Raw genomic sequence first — 21,090 nt, 5'->3', positions numbered from 1 at the left:
CATTACTCAGTTTAACATGACCAACATTATTTGGATTATTTCCTTCATGGAGTTCTGTATGCATATTGATCTTAACATATGTTTATGCCCATAGAGTAGAGCCACTTTCAGTCTTGGCCAGAAGAGCCACATTTGCTGTGAGAAACAACACAGAGATTCATATTTCTTGTCAAATTGCTGTGAATAGCTCAGTACTAAATGAGACATCAATTTCAACCCACTTACTCTGCAAAGACATGTAAGAAAGGGGCCAGACTATGAGATACAAAGAACAGGAAGGAATTCCATGAAATTCTAACTTGTACACTTGACATGGTCATTGCACTTATGAACTCACTGAAGTTATGATTACTTACACAAGATCTATACAAGGTCAAGTCAACAAGATCAACAGACTGCACTAATGGGACTCAGAGGGTTACAAAAGAATAAATATAAAAGAGTATGTGAAAGTTGAAGGGTACATGTTCGGGGTAGTGTAGGAGAGAAAAGGGGAAATAAATAGGCACAGATATGATTATGATACACTGTGCACACATAAAATTGTCAATGGATAAATGAAACATACTTTTAAAAGTTAAAACTAGAGAAACATCTGAGGCAAGCAACTTGTGTGCCGGACCCAGTTCGGCAGCGGCGGTGAGTTCCGAACACCGAACACCCAGAGGCAGCCCAGCCTCCATGTGCAGGCCCAGGTAGGCCAGGAACCATTTCCAGTTCCGGTTTGTCATCGCTGTGCAGAGTCATCTGAGGCAAGCGACCTGCCTACCAGATCCAGTTCGGCGGCGGCGGTGGGTTCCGAACACCGAACACCCAGAGGCAGCCCGACCTCAATCCACCAGTCCAGGTAGGCCAGGGGCTGTTTCCGGCTTCTGCTCAGCATCGCTGCTCAGAGTCATCTGACACAAGTGACCATACAGAGTTTGGCAGCAGGATCTGACACCCCAAGGCCCGGTGACGGCTCTGCTTCCAACTGCCCACCCGGCGGGACCCGCATGCCTGGACATTGCTGACACCTCCATCCAAGAGAAGAGGACCCATATCAGAGTATTGGATCTGTTTGCATCTACCAGAAGGGAGCCATGGTCCCACACCCACCAGGAGAACAAGAAACACTTGCTATACCCACCAGAAGAAAGGATGAGAAGAGGACAAGATAAAAGCACATCCAACAACAGAAAACCCAATATGACACCACCGGAGACTAGGAACAATACACCAGTAAGACCTCAACAACACGATGCAGATGAACCAGAAAAGAATAACCTTAAAAACATCTTCAGTAAAATGATAGAGGACCTCAAAGAGGACATGAGAAAATCCCTTAAAGAAATTGAAGACAAAACAAACCAAAAAATACAAGAAACAGTTCAAGACCTAAAAACCGAAATAGAGACAATAAAGAAAGCACAATCTGAGGCAATGCTGGAAATAGAAAAGCTGGGTAAATGATCAGGAACTACAGATATAAGAATAACCAACAGAATACAAGAGATGGAAGAGAGAATCTCAGGAGTTGACACACGAGTAGAAATAGATTCATCAACCAAAGAAAATCTTAAGTCCAGCAAATCCCTAACACAAAACATCCAGGAAATATGGGATACTGTGAAAAGACCAAACCTAAGAATATTAGGTATAGAAGAAGGTGAAGAAATCCAACTCAAAGGCGCAGAAAACATATTCAACAAAAATCATAGAAGAAAATTTTCCCAACCTAAAGAAAGACATGCCAATGAAAATACAAGAAGCCTACAGAACACCAAATAGACTGGACCAAAAAAAATGTCACCTCGCCCCATAGTAATCAAAACACCAAATATACAAAACAAAGAGAAAATATTAAGAGCAGCAAAGGAAAAAAGTCAAGTAACATGCAAAGGAAAACCTACCAGAATCACACCTGACTTTTCCTTGTAAACTCTGAAAGCCAGAAGGTCCTGGATCGATATTCTACCTACACTAAGAGACCATGGATGCCAGCCCAGACTACTATACCCAGCAAAGCTTTCAATCATTATAGATGGAGAAAACAAGATATTCCATGATAAAACCAGATTCAAACAACACATATCCACCAATCCAGCCCTTCAAAAAGTACTGGAAGGTAAACTGCAACTCAGGGAAGTTAACTACAACCACAAAAACATAGGCAATAGATAATCCCAACTTACCAACAGTCAAAAGACTAAGGGGATAGAATTGCACACATAATCTTGCCACCATCACCAAATAAAAAACAAACAAGAATGAACAATAATCAAGGGTCATTAATATCCATCAACATTAATGGTCTTAACTCCCCTATAAAAAGACACAGATTAGCAGAATGGATAAGAAGACAAAATCCTTCCTTCTTCTGCTTACAAGAAACTCACCTCAACCTCAAAGACAGACGGTACCTAAGAATTAAAGGTTGGGGAAAGATCTTCCAATCAGATGGACCCAAGAAACAAGCAGGGGTAGCAATCCTAATATCCAACAAATTGGACTTTAAACTAAAATCAGTCAAAAGAGATGAAGAAGGTCATTTCCTACTCATCACAGGAGAAATCCATCAGGATGAAGTCTCAATTCTGAACATTTATGCCCCAAATACAATGGCATCCACGTTTGTAAAAGAAACTTTACTAAAACTCAAATCACACATAAAATCGCACACACTTGTAGTGGGAGATTTCAACACCCCACTCTCACCACTGGACAGGAACACCAGACAGAAACTTAACAAAGAAACAAAAGAACTAATGGAACTTATGGCGCAATTGGACTTAACAGATATCTATAGAACATTCCACCCAAATACAAAACAATTTACCTTCTTCTAAGCGCCACATGGAACCTTCTTTAAAATCAACCACATATTTGGCAACATAGCAAACCTCAACAAGTACAAAAAAATTGAAATAACCCCCTGTGTCTTATCAGACCACCATGCTTTAAAATTAGAATTCAACAACAACAAGAACTACAGAAAACCTACAAACTCATGGAAATTAAGTAACACCCAATTGCACAATTCATGGGTCCAGGAAGAAATAAAAAAAGAAATTAAAGATTTCCTAGAATTCAATGAGAATGCGGACACAACATATCCAAACCTATGGGATACTCTGAAAGCAGTGCTAAGAGGAAAGTTCATAGTGCTAAATGCCCACATGAAGAAACAGGAGAATAATCACACTAGAGAATTAACAGCACAACTGAAAGCTTTAGAAAACAAAGAAGCCAATAGATGCTGGAGGAGCTGAAATAATCAAATTGAGGGCTGAAATCAATAAAATGGAAACTAGGAGAACAATACAAAAAATCAATATAACAAAAAGTTGGTTCTTCGAGAAAATCAAGATAGACAAACCTTTATCCAAACTTATGAAACAACAAAGAGTGAACATGCAAATTAATAAAATCAGGAATGAAAAGGGGGTCATAACAACAGACACAGAGGAAATCCAGAGAATCATCAGGTCATACTTTGAAAACCTATATTCCTCAAAATTTGAAAATCTAAAGGAAATGGACAATTTTCTGGACAGATTTCACTTTCCAAAATTAAATCAAGAACAGATAAGCAACTTAAATAGACCTATAACTTCTAATGAAATTGAAGGAGTCATTAGAAGACTCCCAACCAAAAAAAGCCCAGGGCCAGATGGCTTCAGTGCAGAATTCTACCAGAAATTCAAAGTACAGTTAATACCAATTCTCCTCAAAGTATTCCACACAATAGAAGCAGAAGGGTCATTACCAAACTCTTTTTATGAGGCCACAATAACCTTGATACCCAAGCCACACAAAGATGTAACTAAGAAAGAGAACTACAGACCAATATCCCTCATGAACATTGATGCAAAAATTATCAATAAAATATTGGCAAATTGAATCCAAGAACACATCAGAAAAATCATCCATCCTGATCAAGTAGGCTTCATCCCAGGGATGCAAGGATGGTTCAACATACAGAAATCCATCAATGTAATCCATCATATAAACAGACTGAGGAAAAAAAAATCACATGATCATCTCACTAGATGCCGAAAAAGCCTTTGACAAAATCCAACATCCTTTCATGATAAAGGTCCTGGAGAAATTAGGTATAACAGGAACATACTTCAACATAATAAAAGCAATATACAGCAAGCCAACAGCCAACATCAAATTAAATGAAGAGAAACTCAATGCAATTCTTCTAAAATCAGGTACAAGATAAGGTTGTCCACTCTCTCCATACCTCTTCAATATTGTCCTTGAAGTTCTAGCTAGAGCGATAAGACAACAAAAGGAGACCAAAGGAATACAAATCAGAAAGTACAAAGTCAAACTCTTACTATTTGCAGATGATATGATAGTATACATAAGTGACCAGAAAAACTCAACCAGGGAATTCCTACAGATGATAAACACCTTCAGCAAAGTGGCAGAATACAAGATTAACTCAAAAAAATCTGTAGCCTTACTATATACAGATGACACATTGGTGGAAAAAGAACTCAGAGAAGCATCACCCTTTACAATTGCCACAAACAACATAAAAATACCTTGGCATAACACTAAACAAAAACGTGAAAGACCTGTACTGTAAGAATTTTGAGTCTCTAAAGAAAGAAATTAAAGAAGATACCAGAAAATGGAAAGATCTCCCATGCTCCTGGATAGGTAGGATCAACACAGTAAAAATGGCAATCTTGCCAAAAGCAATCTACAGATTCAATGCAATCCCCATCAAAATCCCAACACAATTCTTCACAGTCCTTGAAAGAACAATTCTCAACTTTATATGGAGAAACAAAAGACCCAGGATAGCCAAAACATCCCTATACAATAAAGGAACTTGTGGAGGCATCACCATCCCTGACTTCAAGCTCTAATACAGAGCTATAGTCCTGAAAACAGCTGGGTATTGGCACAAAAATAGACTGGTAGACCAAGGGAATAGAATTGAAAACCCTGATATTACCCCACACACCTTTGAACACCTGATTTTTGACAAACAATCCAAATTTATATGATGGAACAAAGAGAACATCTTCAACAAATGGTGCTGGCATAACTGGCTGCAGACATGTAGAAGACTGCAGTTAGACCCAAGCCTATCGCCTTGCACAAAACTTAAGTCAAAATGGATCATACATCTCAACATAAATCCAGCTACACTGAACCTATTAGAAGACAAAGTGGGAAATACCCTTGAATTAATCGGTACAGGAGACTGCTTCCTGAACATTACACCAGTAGCACAGACACTGAGGTCAACAATTGATAAATGGGACCTCCTGAAACTGAGAAGCTTCTGTAAGGCAAAGGAGACAGTCAGCAAGACAAAATGGCAGCCCATAGACTGGGAAAAGACATTCACCAACCCCACATCTGACAGAGGGCTGATCTCCAAAATATACAAAGAATTCAAGAAGCTAGTCCCCCAAACACCAAACAACCCAATTAAAAAGTGGGATACAGAACTAAATAGGCAATTCTCAATAGAAGAATCTAAAATGGCTGAGAGACACATGAGAAAGTGTTTAACATCCTTAGTCATCAGGGAAATGCAAATCAAAACAACTCTGAGAGACTATCTTACACCTGTCAGAATGGCTAAAATCAAAAATACCAATGACAGTTTATGCTGGAGAGGATGCGGAGAAAGAGGAACACTCCTCCACTGCTGGTGGGAGTGCCAACTTGTACAGCCACTGTAGAAATCAGTATGGTGAGTCCTCAAGAAAATGGGAATGAGTCTACCACAAGATCCAGCAATTCCACTCCTAGGCATATACCCAAAAGAAGCATATTCATATAACAAGTGCATATGTTCAACCATGTTCATAGCAGCATTATTTGTAATAGGCAGAAACTGGAAGCAGCCTAGATGCCCCTCAACTGAAGAATGTATAGAGAAATTGTGGTACATTTACACAATGGAGTTTTTTCAGCGAAAAAACAATGGAATCTTGAAATTTGCAGAAAAATGGATGGAACTCGAAGAAACCATTCTGAGGGAGGTAACCCAATCACAAAAAGACAAACATGATATGTACTCACTCATATGTGGACCTGCTTTATGATACATAGTAGTGACCATGCTTTATCAGATCTCAGAATGGTTTCTTCCCAGATGATGACTGAGAAGCTAATTAAAAAAAATGGTGCCAAGTACCATAAGAGTAACAGAACTGTGCTGTTTTCTGGGATTTTGTTTTTTACTTTGTTGTTGTTGTTGTTGTTTGGGTTTTTTTGTTTGTATTTTGTTTCTTTTTTTAAATGGAGTGTGCTGGATGTCTCTACAATTTTGTTCAAATGACTGCAGAACCTGGAAAAGCTGTTGCTGCTATTGATGCATAACATATTGCCATTATTGCTCTCTCTCTCTCTCTCTCTCTCTCTCTATATATATATATATATATATATATATATATATATGCTAATTGAAACTCAAATATGTGATGAATCCAAGGTGTTTCAGTGAGTGCTCACCTGTGCATGCAAATTTGATTTCATCTTTAGTAAGTAGTAAAGTTATATGCTTGTTAAAATAAATAAGTGACACACTGGAAGACAAATGTCACACAATTTCAATTTTATGTGTAACCTAGAAATGATGAACTTATGGGAACAGAGAGCAGAATTGTGGCTATTAGTCTTCAATGTGTGTCTTTTAACAATGGGGAAACGAGTGGTTTAAGGATATAAAACTGCAGTTGGACAAGAGGCATGGACTCTGTGAAGTCTTGAGGTCTACTGAGAGCATGATAAATATGGTTGATAACAATATGCTATATTTTAAAAGTTGTGAGATAGTATACTTTAAGTGTTCTCAAAACAAAAATGATGAATATGTGTGATATAACATGTTAATTGGTTTAATTTAACCATGCCATTGTGAACATACTGTATTCTTTATCATAATTGTGCATGATTTTATATATGAGCTAAATAAATGAATGGAAAAAAGTTAAAACTAAACCAGAAAGCTGACTTGCAGCATTCACATCTCTCTGATTCCTGACCGAGGTGCAACTAGACCCTGTGTTTTAAATTCCTGCTGCCATGATTTCACAACACAGTGGTGGACTGTACTTTGAAATGTGAGATAAAATGAAAACCTTAACCAGAAAAAGGAGAAAAGAGAAGAAGTCAGATGTGGTAGTGAATATCTGTAATCTCAGTGCTTCCAAGGGAGGTGGAAGGAAGAATCCCAGTATTCACAAGCCCACTAAGGAGACACAAAATTTGTCTTAGAGTTCTTTATTCTTTATTAAAATTAAATTTCATGTCTCTCCACTAGACTGTTGAAGTTATTGTAGCCAAATTTTTAGGTCTTATTCCTACAAGGTCCAGAACAAGCTCACAGCCTGAGTCCACAAGCCTTTTACCAAAGAACTGTGGAAGTTGTAAAGTATGGATTCACTGTTGATTGGCTCATTTTTACAGACTAGAAACCTCCATCCAAATAAACTGAGCTGTGAAAGCCATGGGGAGGGCCTTGCTATAGCTGGGTTCGGGGTCTTTCTTCTCTAAAGATGTTTTGTTTTATTTTGGTCACATTCACTGTATTTCGTCTGTTTAATAATAGGACAGAAATTCAAACTTAATGTAAATTAAGGCTTTAAAAATTACTCTTTAAGGCCTCACCCTCCCTGGGGAGCAGAAAGGGGATGGGTTAGGGGATTGGTGGGGGGCAGGGGAGAAGGGGAGGGAGAGGTGTTACATTTCTGCTGCAGCACTTGGTGGTGAAACACAAAACACGAACTTCCAGTCAACAGACCCACGTGGGGTTTTATTGAAGGGGGAGATGAGTGAGGGTGGATTGGCAGCCAACCCAAGAAAAGAGAGAAGAGGGTTGGTGGGGGGTGAAGGTAGGACTTTTAGAGGGAAAACCAAGCATGGGCACTGAAGTTACATGCATGTGCAGAGTCCTCATGCAGGTCTGTAATGTGTGACAAGTGACATGGTGATGGCATAGCTTGTTACTGTGCATGCCCCGCCCATCATGGGGTCGGGGGCGAGGTCAGCCTGCTGTCAGGTCCTAACAATCCCTACTCTTGTTATTATCAAAGGTGACTAGTTGGGTGAAGTAGGTTAGGAAGCTAGGACATAGAGTTCTCAAGACTGCTTCCTGGTGACCTGTGGGTTATTGACCATTTTGGGGGGCCTTGAGAAAGCTGGGGTGTTGCCATGTCCTGGGGTAGCTAATTGTTTTATCATAGTTCAGGCTGTTTGGAACTCTGGCACCTCTTTAGACCTGGCAAGATGTTAGTAGAGGACAACGTTAGGTTTATTTTTTTAATTTTTTTCCCTTAGGTCCTGGTACTTGAGGGGAGGGTGACTGTAAGATGAGGGAGGGATTCCCAAGGGGTCCAAAGATGAGGGAAGGGAATCTGGGACCAGGGAAAGGTTGAATAATATCTGAAGTGAATCTGACCTGTTTGAGTGGGTTGAATTCTGCTCCCTGGAACTTATAAGAATCCTTAGAATTTGTGAAAACATAAATTTTAGACACATTGATCATATCTGGGCTGTATGGAATTTTTCTGGTTACCTTTACTCAGGAGGCACAAATGTTTGGTGGTCTTTGTGTCTCTAGATCCATGGCTTCATGTTGGCATTCCTGTAACAACGTCGAATCAGTTGGATTAGAAGTTTTAAGTAAGTTATTGCGGGATACATAGGAGATTGATGAGCAGGGTGTAATCGATGTTCATCGCAGCATTATTTGTTATAGCCAGAACCTGGAAACAACCAAGATTAACTGAAGAATGGATAGAGAAAATGTGGTACATTTACACAATGGAGTACTACTGAGGGAGGGGGGAATGGGCTACAGAATCTTGACATTCCCAGGCAAATGGATGGAACTAGAAGAAACCATTCTGAGTGAGGTAACCCAGTCACAAAAAGGCAAACATGGTATGTGGATTTTAGACATAGAGTAAAGGATTGCCAGCCTATAATCCACACTACCAGATAAGCTAGTAAACAAGGAGGACCCTAAGAGAGACATACACAGTCTCCTAGAGAAGGGGAAAGGGACAAGTTCTCCTGAACAAATTGGGAGCATGGGGGGAGGGGAGAGGGGACTAGGAGAATGAGAAGGAGAGAAGAGGAGGGGTGAGGAAGACATGATGGGACAGGGAGGTTGAGTTGGGGGAAGAACAGAAGAGAGCAAGATAATATATAATATAATAGAGGGAGACATTACAGGTTTAAAGAGAAATCAGGCACTAGGGGAATGTCTGGAGAGCTACAAAGATGACACCAACTAGCAATCTAAGCAACAGAAGATAGGCTACCTTGAATGCCCTCTTCTGATAATGAGATTGATGACTAATTCATATACCATAGTGTAGCCTTCATCCAGCAGCTGGTGGAAGTAGAAGCAGACACCCACAGCTAAACCTTGAACTGAACTGAAATCCAGTAGCAGAGAAGGAGGATGGATGAGCATAGGGGTCCATACCAGGCTGGTGATACCCACAGAAACAGATGACTTGAACAATGGAGAGCTCTTGGTCCCCAGACTGATAGCTGGGAAACCAGCATGGGACTGATCCAGACCCCCTGAATGTGGGTGTCAGTGAGGAGACTTTGGAAATTTATGAGGCCTTTTGTAGTGGATCAGTACTTATCCCTAGCATAGGAATGGACTCTGGAAGCTCATCCCACATGGAGGGATACTCCCTGAGACTAAACACAAGGGAGTTGGCCTAGGCCCTATCCCAAAGGATATGACAGACTTTGAAGACCCCCTACAGAAGGCCTCACCCTTCCTGGAGAGCAGAGAGTGTATGGGATAGGTAGGGTATTAGTTGGGGGGGAGGGCAGGGGAGAAGGGGAGGGAGAGGGACCTGAGATTAACATGTAAAATAATCTTCTTTCTAAATAAAATTAAAAAAATCTGAACAATGACAGAAAAAAAGAAACAGTAGAGTTTAGTTCAGCCTTGTAGGAGTGGAGCCTTATTCTTCTGAAATAGGAGGTAAAGTAGTTGATCCCGGTGTCCTCAGAAGCTTAAGGGAATGGGGTCCTGTTGCAGAAACTGTGTATGAGGGGTGAGTCTCAAGTGGAGAAGTAAAGGGCTTGAGGTGGGATAGGTGAATCCAGTGGGGAAGGCCCTCAAGTTTAGCAGCTGTTGGAGTGACAAGAATCAACTTGAAGGGGTCCTGCCATTTAGGAGACAGGGGTGAGGGGCACTGGTCTGGAGGAGAAAGAAGAACCTGATCCCCAATATTAATTGGGGATGTACAGGGGTTGACACGTGGTTGAGGTAGAGAGTGGTCAGCAAATTCCCATAGGAGGGAACAGAGATGATGAAATAAAGGTGTAAGCAGGTGGTCAGGGAGAGGTGAGAGTTTAGGTGAGAGGCCAGGTGTTAGAGCTGGCTGCCAAAACATGAGTACAAAGGGTGAGAGTAAAGGTGTTGTTTGGGGAGAGCCCTAAGCCTGAAGAGGGCTAGAGGCAAGAGCTTCATGCAGTCAAGGTGAATCTCCTGTGGCATTTTAAAGAATGGTTTAGTTCATTCTACCTTCCCTGAGGATTGGGGGTGATATGGTATATGAAAACCATATCACGAAAGCCAAAGAATGTTGAAAGCTTTAGTCAGGGTTTGGGAGATCTGAGAGGTAAACTCAGGACCATTGTCTGACTGAAGAGAGGCTGGAATTCCAAACAGGGAAATAATTTCCCTGAGAAGGATGTCAGAGTCTGTCTGGACTTTCTTGTTAGTAGTAGGAAATGCTTATACCCACGCAAGAAGGTATCCACTAGTACCAAGAGATATTTAACTCGCCTGACTGTGGGCATGTGGGTAAAGTCAAGTTGCCAGTCAGTCCCTGGGAGAAAGCCCCTGACCTGGTGGGTGGGAAAAGGGGGACTACGATACCTGGAGTTAGGGTCTGACATCTGATAGGTTTTTACAAGAGGCAGTGATAGTTTTCAAGAAATTTAAGTCCTCAGAAATAGGTTGGAAGTGAACCTTGACAAACAGAGAAAGCGCCTTACTGATAGGGTGGAAGAGCTGGTAAAAATAAGGCAGGATTTTCGAATGTCAGGAGGTGACTGTGAGGATGTGGGTTGTAGTGTATGAACTCCCTGTGGTGGGTGAGGTAGATCTGGATCTTGGAGGGCTGCCACCTTAGCTGCTTCATCATAACCTGAGTTAGTTATGAACCCCCCTTTCATATTAAGTAGCCCACGCTCTTTCCAGATAGCTGCATGGGAAAGAAGGATATGAAAAAGCATATTTAGAGTCTGTGTAAACATTTAGGGAATGTCCCTGTGCTAATTGGAAGGCATGGGTGGGGGCTATTGATTCAGGCTAGAATTGTGTTGGTTAGAAGTGTGAGCAGGGAAGTACCCATGCTTCCACCACCCTCATAGCCTGCTCTACCGGTCCCCTCATATAAAAAGGTGTACCAGGTAGAGGTGGCTTGAGGTAATATGCCCTCCTGTATGTGTGAAGGATGGGGCAATAATTCCTCCAAGGTGTCAATGCAGGAATGAACTGGAGAAGAGCTAGTATTAGGTTGAGGTAGAAGATTTGAGATATTGAGGGGTGGGCATGATTGGAAAGTAAGTGTGGCATCTTCTACCAGCACCACCTGGAGGGAAAGAACTCAGGAAGGAAGTAGAGTTTGTAAACCTCTGTAAGTTAGGAGATGAGACAGGTTGTGGTAGGAGAAGACAGTGATGGGGTGACCCAAAAGTTAGTTTCTTTAACTCATGGATAAGGAGCTCAGCAGCTGCTAAAGCACATATGCAGGATGCCCATCCTTGGGTAGTCAAGGTCTAGTTTCTTCGACAGATATGCTACAGGTGAAAAGGAAGATCCTAGCTCGTGATCTAGAACTCCAAGGGCATATCCTTCTTTTTCTGCTATGTAGAGGGAGAAAGGACTAGTTAGATCTGGAAGATGAAGGGCTGGGGCCTGGAGAAGAGCCTGTTTTAGTTTCTGAAAGGGCTTAGTAACAGGGCTAAGGAGAGGTTCATATGGAGAGCCAAGGGTTGCCTCATATAGGGGATGAGCAAGGAGAGAGTTAGAGGGGATCCAGGAATGTAAGAAACCATCTACTCCTTGAAAGGATAAAATCTCCTCTTTAGTAGAAGCAACTGCAAGAGACTGGATTAGTTTTTTTCTGTCTAAAGTAATAGCTTTGTGAGTTGGGATAGTGGTTAGTCCCAAGTAGGTGACCTGAGTAGCTAATTGAACATTAGAAGGTGAGACTCTGTAACCCTTGCTAGACAGGAGGTGTCAGTCTGGCTAACTTCTAAGGAAGGGCTGCAAAGTAAAATATCATCTACATATTGTATGAGTTTAGATTTGGAGAGAGACAGAGGGAGCAAGTCAGAAGCCAGAGCCTGGCCAAATAGGTGTGGGCTGTCCCAGAAGCACTGAGGTAGGACAGTCCAGATGAGCTGAGTGGAGGCATGAGTGTCAGGGTCAGCCCTGGTGAAAGCAAAGATATTTTGAGACCTGGTATAGAGAGGTATAGAGAAAAAAGGCATCCTTAATATCTAAAACTGAGAAATGATAGGTCCATGAGGGAATAGTGGAGAAGTGTGTAAGGGTTGGGTACCACAGGATGAAGGGGGACCACCACAGAGTTAATGAGCCAGAGGTCCTGATTCAGACAATAAGTTCCATTAGGTTTTTTAACTGCCAGTATAGGGGTGTTGAAGGGAGACAAGGTAGGATGAGGTAACTTTTTCCTTAGGAGGTCAGAGATAATAGGTTTAAGTCCCCTAAGGCTCTGGAGTGGTAGTGGGTACTGGACTTGAGTGATGTACCTCGAGGGGTCCTGTAACTGAATGACAATGGGGGGATGGTGTCTAGTCACAGAGGAGTTTTGTATGCCCCAGACTTTGGGGTCCATCTGAGAGGCTGGTAAAGGAAACAACATACTTGAACCTGCAGGGTGAGAAGCTAGGAAGAGGAGAGGAGCTTCTGGTGAGTCTGGAGTTAGGAGAATGTGGGGAGCAAAAGAAATAAAAGCTCCTACCTTGGCTGAAAGATCCCTCCACAGTAAAGACACAGGACAAGTTGGTGTAACCAAAAATGAATGAGTGAGGGAAATTCCCCTGAAAATGCAACTGATTGGTGGAGTCTGATGAGGTAAGTAAGGCTGTCTCCCAACCCCAACAATAGGGAGATGAGAAGGAGAGGTGGGTCCCCAAAACTCCCTTAGGACTGAGTATGTGGCACCGGCTTCTAAAAGGAAGGAGATAGATTGCCCTGATACTTTACTGTCTACCCAGGGCTCCCTTTCAGAGATGACAGTGGTCGGGTTAAGAAAGCTCAAAATAGAGCCCCTTCATTCATCGTCATGGCCCATGGCCAGGGCTAGGAAGTCAATTACAAAGGTGGAACTTTTAAAGGGAAAATCTAGAATGCACACTGAGGTTTCACGAATGTGCAGAGTCCTCATGCAGGTCTGTAATGCGTGATGAGTGAAGTGGCGATGGTGTAGCATGTCACTGTGTATGCCCCAACCATCATCCGGGGTTCGGGGTCAGCCTGGTGTTGGGTCCTAACAAGAGGGAACTAGGATTGGCATGTAAAACAAGCTTGTTTCCAATTTAAATTTAAAAAAGAAAAAAAATACTCTTTAAATAAGCAGAAGTTTCTTGTTTCTATTTGACAGCTTTCGGTAGGAGGTAAATGAACTCTGCTTACAACAGCATTGTGTTGCAGTTTTCATCACAGATTGCTTGTTCCAAAACAGTTATTTAACTCCCTACAAAATAAGCAGGGAATACTTGATCAGCATCTCTGAAAAAGATATCTAAAAAGAGATTTGATATCTCATGATGAGTAAAAGTGGCTGTTTTGTGGCTATCCTTCAAATTTGTGGGAGAATAGGAATGACTTCAAGATTGCACAAAGGAAGTGATTGTTAGATCCAAGCCACCAACTGTGAACTATCCTGTGAGAGCAATTATATCCTTCCCTTACTCTCCATGGTCTTGATGCCCAATAGCATTCTCTACTGCCCTCTAGAGGTTCATAAGCCATTATTGCGGACAACATACAAAGAAATTCACCTGGATAAGTAAAGCATGCAAAAAGATTTTCTCCCCTTTCAAGGGCAAAGAAAATAGCACATCATTTGGTGAGTCAGTTATATAATAAAATAAAATGAAATAGTTAGGAAATGTGATACACATGCATATTTTTATGTATTCATGAAAATATTTTTAAAATCCAAATTGACAAACTGTTATCTTTTATACTTGAATTTCACTTGTCGGATATTTTCATTGTGTTTGAATATTCAAACACGTTTCAGGTTTTGCTTGTTGAAATTACTGTTTTCTCATGACAAGTGCAGTCTGATTTAGCATCCACAATGTATTACTGATGATTTGTGTATTTGCACATCTTTGGTTATGTTTCTACTATCCTCAAAATGTTGAGCCCATGTTCTAACTCTATGATTTCTTAATGTCTCAATATAGCAGCAAAAAATTTTAGTAACAGTTATTATCTCCCCACTTTTAACAGTGGGAGAACAAGGGCACAGATTAGGTGAAAGTATTCTGGGGACAGGGTGCTGACAGACTGTGTGAAACAGAAGCTGTATAGACCCAATGTTATTTTTACACTTACCCATCATGGCACCTTGAGAGAATAGTCATTATTCTCTTAAATGCAGCCACAGGCACCCTACAACTGTGTCTAATATTCTCATTACCTTTCCTAGAAAATTGTTCTCCCTTATGCACCCTCTGTCTTATTTAGTGGTTTTGTCAGCTGTCAAAAGATGACAGGTAGCCTTTGCTTACCTTTCTCCTCTTCCCCTTTGGCCCATATCTTACTACAAACTTTGAGTTATGAACCTTGAGTTCTCTATTGGCCTTCTGCCCTTCCATCATTTTACTGCAGTCTCATGCTAATAGATAAAAACTCCATAAAACCACATAATCCAGTTCTCTGCTGTTAACTTAGCTCACACAAGTGACAGCAGGACTTCCTTCGAGGACCAGTTTAATAATGGTTTAATAACAGCTTTTCTGTAGCATTTCCTTTTCCCTAATCTCATACCTTTCCTACTCTTCCTGAAAATCTAGTTTCTACCTCCCTCTCTCTGTTCCTTCACTCAACAAGTATTTATCAACTGCATGTATGTGGTGAGTTCAAGTGACATGTGGGAAAAGAGGAAGTATATTGGCTATAAGGTTTACAGTGAACTAGAGAGATGCACAAACAGAAAGTGTGCTCTGTTAAGTACTGTGGGACTATGGAGCACATTAATCCTCTTCTCTAAGGAAAGGCTCTTGAGTTAGGTGATAGGAGGAGTCTGACATCAGAGCATGGACAAAAGGCCTTCCAGACAGAGCAGGTACAATCTTGCAAAGGTAGCAGCTTGCAGATGACAATGGCTAAGGTGATACTCTTCTTTTCAAAAGGATAAAGACAAAGACTACAAATTAAGTTTACATGGGATAGAAATTTGAGGTGTGGAATGCAGAGGTAAAAGTGAGAAACAGGTCATTTAAATGATGATGTCGTCACTGCTCAGGTCTGGTGGTTAGTACCTATTTGGCATTTCAAAAAAACCAAGGTGTGAAATTTTGTGTGTAAATGTTTTAAAGGCAGAGCTGTTTTGCTTATAGCACACCTCATGTTAGAGCTCTCTTAATATAACAGAATGCCTAGGAAACCTAGGGGGCAAACTTTTGCTTTGGATTATGATTGTGATTATAGGAGTCTCAATCCATGATGCTTATCATTTTTTGTACCTGTTATGAGGCGATGCATCATGGAAGGAGGGATGTCACTCACCTTATGGCAGCAAAGAAGCCAATGGGAATGGGTGAGGGTGTTGAATCTTTTAACCTTTTTCAAGGGTGCTACCTCCATAACTAGCTTCCTTCCACTGGAGCTTTTTCTTAAGCTGCACCAAGATGAAGACCAAGCCATCAGCACTGGAATCAGATCCAAATTATAGCATGCCCCTAACACCTAAGCCAGTGTAAACAAAAAGGAAACCTCAATAAATGATTGTACATTAGAAAGATGTTAATGTAATTGTTATTTTCTTTAACCTTCTTTTCTCAAGTTACTCATTGAGTATCATTCTTTATATTAAACATCTTTCATGGTTATGTATATTAAATCTGTTGAATATCTATGTACATCTCCCTGAGCTATTTCAATGGAGGCAATTTTCATGTTTGTCTATTTCTCTTGTTTCATCTTTCATTCTGTTTCTTTGTTAGTGTTGAAGAATATTGTTTAGAGGCACATCCTATCATCCCAACAATAAAGCAGGAGGGCTGCCTAAGTTCAAAGACAGCCTGGCTAAAATATGAGACTCTCTCTCAAGCCAAACAGAGTATTAATAAAAGAAGCTATTAAAATTTATATCAAGATGGGTGGTGGGTCCAGCTGTTTATTCCAGCATTCGCCCAGCATATGTCATGCTCTGGTTTCAGCACTCAGCTCTGAAAACAAATTATAAAAGAAGAAGAATCAGAATTAATTGCTAGCTCACAAAGTTATAAAATGCCTTTAAATATGAAATTAAGAAAAGTGCAAGTTGTGTGAATATCATTTTATTAAATTAAAACTCTCTGTAGACAAGTGAAAAAAATAATTTATTGTAGAGTTTTTTACACAACTAACATATAACATTTATACATATATTGAAGTGCTGATATGAAATACTAAATTTAAAGACAAACATTTTTACACAAAAGTAGTTGCACTATATTTTATAAAGATAGATATCAATAAATTTTCAGAGACATTTAAAGGATGATAGGCCAAATATTCCATCAGAAATGAAGTGCATTCTATGTTGAAATTAAAATGGTTTTCTGAATATTCTGGATGTGATATCCTGGATTAGCTGACATTCTCCTAAACTAGTGTAGGAAGCTCAGGTGTGGAGATATGCCAAGGCTGGCTCTAACAGCAGTGTCCTAGCTGTGTATTCCCAGCTTTGTTCTTTGATATAGTTTGATCCCCAACACTTGCTCAAGTAAATGTCACCTTTCAGTGTGAAAAAATGCAGTCCAACAACAGTCACCAGTAGTATCTGAAACTCAATACAAGGACTTCAATACAAATTAGGACATGTCAGATGTTAGATAAACTGTAATTGACATGAGATTTGAATGAGCAGCCAAATCCTACAATAATAGAAATGTATATCCTACATTCCCAGAAGGGAATTAACATACTTCAAAATAGTCACTCTTTTCTTACTATAACATATTAATTCCTGCCTTGGAAGTCTAGAAATAAATTGCAATTTTCCTAAAACTTAGAGTCACTCCTTTAGAAAATGATTTCTAAAATGACATGCACCAATATGATATAAATTTTGTTTTATGTCAAAGTCCTTAAAATATACATGTAAATATATGTGGAGCATTAAACAAACCTGCTGAGACATGATATATACATACAAGGCCAGAGAATATTAAGTCTTGTTTTATCTAGTTCAACAAATACATATTGGGTGTCTACCACTCTTAGATCACCCGTTTAGGTTAATGCTTGCAGCAGAATTTAAGGAACACGAAGCTCAAATCATCCACATCAAAAGTCAAACTTTAGAAAATATACCAGACATTAAAAGTAGTCAAAAGCAAAGCTAACATCAGATAATGGATAGTGTCAGATATGTGTAACTAGCAGAAAATCTTGGGTCACTAAAAAGGACAGTAGAAATCAGTATCCACAGAGAAGACATGCTCCTGGACTTGACACGTATTATGCTGTCACCAGAAGCCATCTGACAGTTTTCTTTGTTCCACAATCTGGGATTCAGTTTTCATCCTGGCTTGTTTCCTTAAACAGGTGAAAGAAATGTATTATTGACCTTTTGCCTTGATGAAGCATGCAGTGCCCCCCAAACACATTTTCCTGTCTTTGACAATTGAATATGCAGTGATATTTATAGTTTCTATAAACCATCTCCACCCCAGTTTGAGCAGAAATTATTCTTAGGGTCTTCTGATCTAGAAGACTGACACCAGAGAGTTAGCTTCTTCAGACAGGCACCCATGAGCTTGCCACCCTCACCAGCAAATTATTTGGAGAAGTGAAAACAGCTGAAAGGGTTTAAAAGCTGGCATTCCGTTCCCTTTAGTGTTTGTTATACTCTATGAAAACAATTTTGGGGAATGTATACACAGAAGAAAAGATATGTGTTTGAGTAATCTCACACCCTCTGAAGAGTTAATGCACCAAGAGGGAACAAACTGTACTTGTGCTTATGATTTGACCTCTTGAGAAGAGGCCAGGCATGGCTAGGACAGTGCAGTCCTCCCTTGTGTGGTGGCTGGAGTGGAATCGCTCAGCACTTCTCTGCTAAGGAATTGTTTGGATTCTAAAACATCAGAAACAAGGCCTCTCTGAAGGAGAAACTCAAAGAAGACCAGATCTTCAAGGGTCTCTCAAATACTGCACAGGAGCTTCTGGTGGCTTTGGGAGAATCCTAAGCTTTCTGATTGATAAAACTGTTAGGAAATGTGGCCATCGTGTAGACTTGCTGAGAAATCAGATGGAATAGTAGAGGATGCAAAGGCCTCATGGGTCCCTGGGTACCCAGCATTTGGACTACAGAGGAAGAAGTACACCTCAGCTCTGCCCAGCCTGGGTTGGTTCCTACTTCATCAAAAGACCAAAACCATGCAGCCAGCATCTTTTAAGGCAGATTTGGTTCTAACCGGTTCCTCAGTACTACAGTGAAGTTGAATTTTACTGACGTGTTCCTGTCTATAAGCAAGAATTCGTTCCATTCCAAGGTCATTTCAGGCATGTCTGCTTGAATTTTCCACTTTCTGTTCTTTCTCAGAAACAAACGCAATGCCCTGATGAGCCATACCTCTATGCCTGTGTTTTTTCTGGACAGGAACCAAACTTGCATTGGCTCTTTCTTGCCCTTCATAGACACTGGGCCTCTGTGCTCTAAATGGAACTGTGGATCTGAATTTTCTGGAGACATGAGACACCTGGGAGATAGGAAATGGAGTAGAGAGGGATGTTTAGAAGGGTTGTGTAGAGAATTAAAACAGCCAGACCCCACATTGTAGTTGTACTTAAAGACACTTAAAATTTTAGTAATGATGCTTATCAGAAACATCCACTGTGATGTGGAGTGGTTTACCTACCACGGAAACAGTGGTACACACAGAGGGGAGATATGGAGGTAGCAACTGTTTAAAGATAGTGAAACCACACAGTTTGCCCATACACTAGCCTATAAATAACCAGATGATCCCTTCCTCACCTGTATGTATATTCAGAAACATTGATCTTTCCCTTTTCTCCTGTGGTTTCTGTTCTGCTTGTGAGGTTGACAGTGTTTCCAAAAAGACAATACCGAGGCATCCGCTGTCCTATGACACCTGTCACCACCTCCCCAGTGTGGATCCCGATCGTTATCTGTAGAAAGCAAAGTTTTGCTTCAATAGCCTTGAATGTTAACATGTGTATTTTACAGACTATTTAAATACCCTCACACAATATCCCTCTGGGAAGAGAAATATTCTGTTCAAAGAGAAAGACCTGAAGATATGAAGTAGGCAACTTCCATGGTGAGTCAATAAAACAGAAAGAGTGGGAAGTTTTCTTATGCTCAGGACATTCTGTCCACAGAACAAATGAACTAATTTATTACTCGTGTGTATGAAAGACACACGACTCACAAAGATCCGCCTGCCTCTGACTCCCGAGTGCTGGGATTAAAGGCGTGTGCCACCAATGCCTGGCTTGAGACAGTGTTTCTTACAACAAGTGTACAACAAGCACTTTTCTTTTGGGATGCCCCTCTTTGTACATGTTAACCATTTCCAGAGCAGGAATATGATCACGTATCAACTGAGTTCTACTATTAGTATCCAAATGTTCAATTTCTTTACTCACCTGAACAGATTCTCCATCTACTTGAACTTGACCAGCAATTTCCATCATGTCCAAGGCCAGGTGGCATATGGACCGTGCATGGTGGATACAAGGCTCTGGTAAACCACTCACGGTCATATACTTGTCACCAACTGTCTCCACCTAGGGTGGCACAAACATTCACATGTTCAATGATTGACATAAAGTTACTGTTTTTTTTAAAAAAATACTATTCTGTTAAATAGTATTTCCCAGAATTCACAGTGGCCTTCCTTTTAAATTCCTTAAAACTAGAGTGGTGAGCTCTAGCAGAATGGAACACCTAATGATTTGGAGTTGACATGGTATCAGCTCTTGATCACTTCATATGAGATCCACTCATAACTCAGTAGAATATTTATGTGTGCATGCACATATGTGTAAAAATGCCCTTACCCATGTATATGTGCAAGTGTGTGTAGGTGTGTGTGCAGTTTCTTGCCTGTGCATATACAGGTTTACAGGTTGATGGAAGGTCTCTCTATATATATATAACTTAATTTTTGCCATTTTCCTTTTATTTCTGTGTGAGTATATACTGCTAAAGATTGGATTTGAATCCAGGTATTCAAACATGCTAGGCAAGCACTCTTCCACTGAGCCATATCCCCAGCCTGCTACCTTATTTTTGAGACAGTGTTTCTTTTCTTTTCTTTTCTTTTCTTTTCTTTTCTTTTCTTTTCTTTTCTTTTTTTTTTTTTTTGGTTTTTGGTTTTTCAAGACAAGGTTTCTCTGTGTAGCTTTGGAGCCTATCCTGGCACTCGCTCTGGAGACCAGGCTGGCCACGAACTCACAAAGATCCGCCTGCCTCTGACTCCCGAGTGCTGGGATTAAAGGCGTGTGCCACCAATGCCTGGCTTGAGACAGTGTTTCTTACAGAACCTGGAACTTAGTGTTCAACTGAACTAGCTGGCCATCAAGCCCTAAGGATCTGCCTGTCTCCACTTCCCCCAGCACTGAGGTTACAGATGTGCACTGCCACCCTGGCTTTTCCAAATTTAGATCCTCATGTTTGTGCAGCCCTTTGTAGAATATTCTGTTACTTCACTGCTTCTTGGTGAAGCACAGGTTCGAGAACACAGGAGGTGTTGGCTGAAGTTCAATGATTTATCATGGCTTCTAGCCATGTTTTAATTTGTCATTTAATTTTTTTTATTTTTAAATTGAATTGTTGTTTTGGTGCATACATGTTGTGCAGGTAC

The 21,090-nt window shown here is 40.5% G+C and overlaps 1 protein-coding gene across 1 annotated transcript in view; it reads right to left on the bottom strand.

The window, feature by feature from the left end:
• Positions 1-17,767: 17,767 nt before the first annotated feature.
• Positions 17,768-21,090, bottom strand: part of Gucy1b1 (guanylate cyclase 1 soluble subunit beta 1) — a 42,785-nt gene continuing 39,462 nt past the window's right edge. The window contains exons 10-13 of the mRNA XM_035451803.1: positions 19,871-20,011; positions 19,236-19,390; positions 18,831-18,957; positions 17,768-17,791 (exon numbers count right to left, since the gene is read on the bottom strand). Coding sequence (XP_035307694.1) covers positions 17,768-17,791; positions 18,831-18,957; positions 19,236-19,390; positions 19,871-20,011 — 447 coding nt within the window. The remainder of the gene's footprint in view (positions 17,792-18,830; positions 18,958-19,235; positions 19,391-19,870; positions 20,012-21,090) is intronic.

Source organism: Cricetulus griseus (genome assembly GCF_003668045.3).
Source record: "Cricetulus griseus strain 17A/GY chromosome 1 unlocalized genomic scaffold, alternate assembly CriGri-PICRH-1.0 chr1_0, whole genome shotgun sequence".
Lineage (NCBI taxonomy): Eukaryota > Metazoa > Chordata > Mammalia > Rodentia > Cricetidae > Cricetulus > Cricetulus griseus.
The sequence above is the reverse complement of the archived record's forward strand: the minus strand, read 5'-3'. Positions and strand labels throughout refer to the sequence as shown.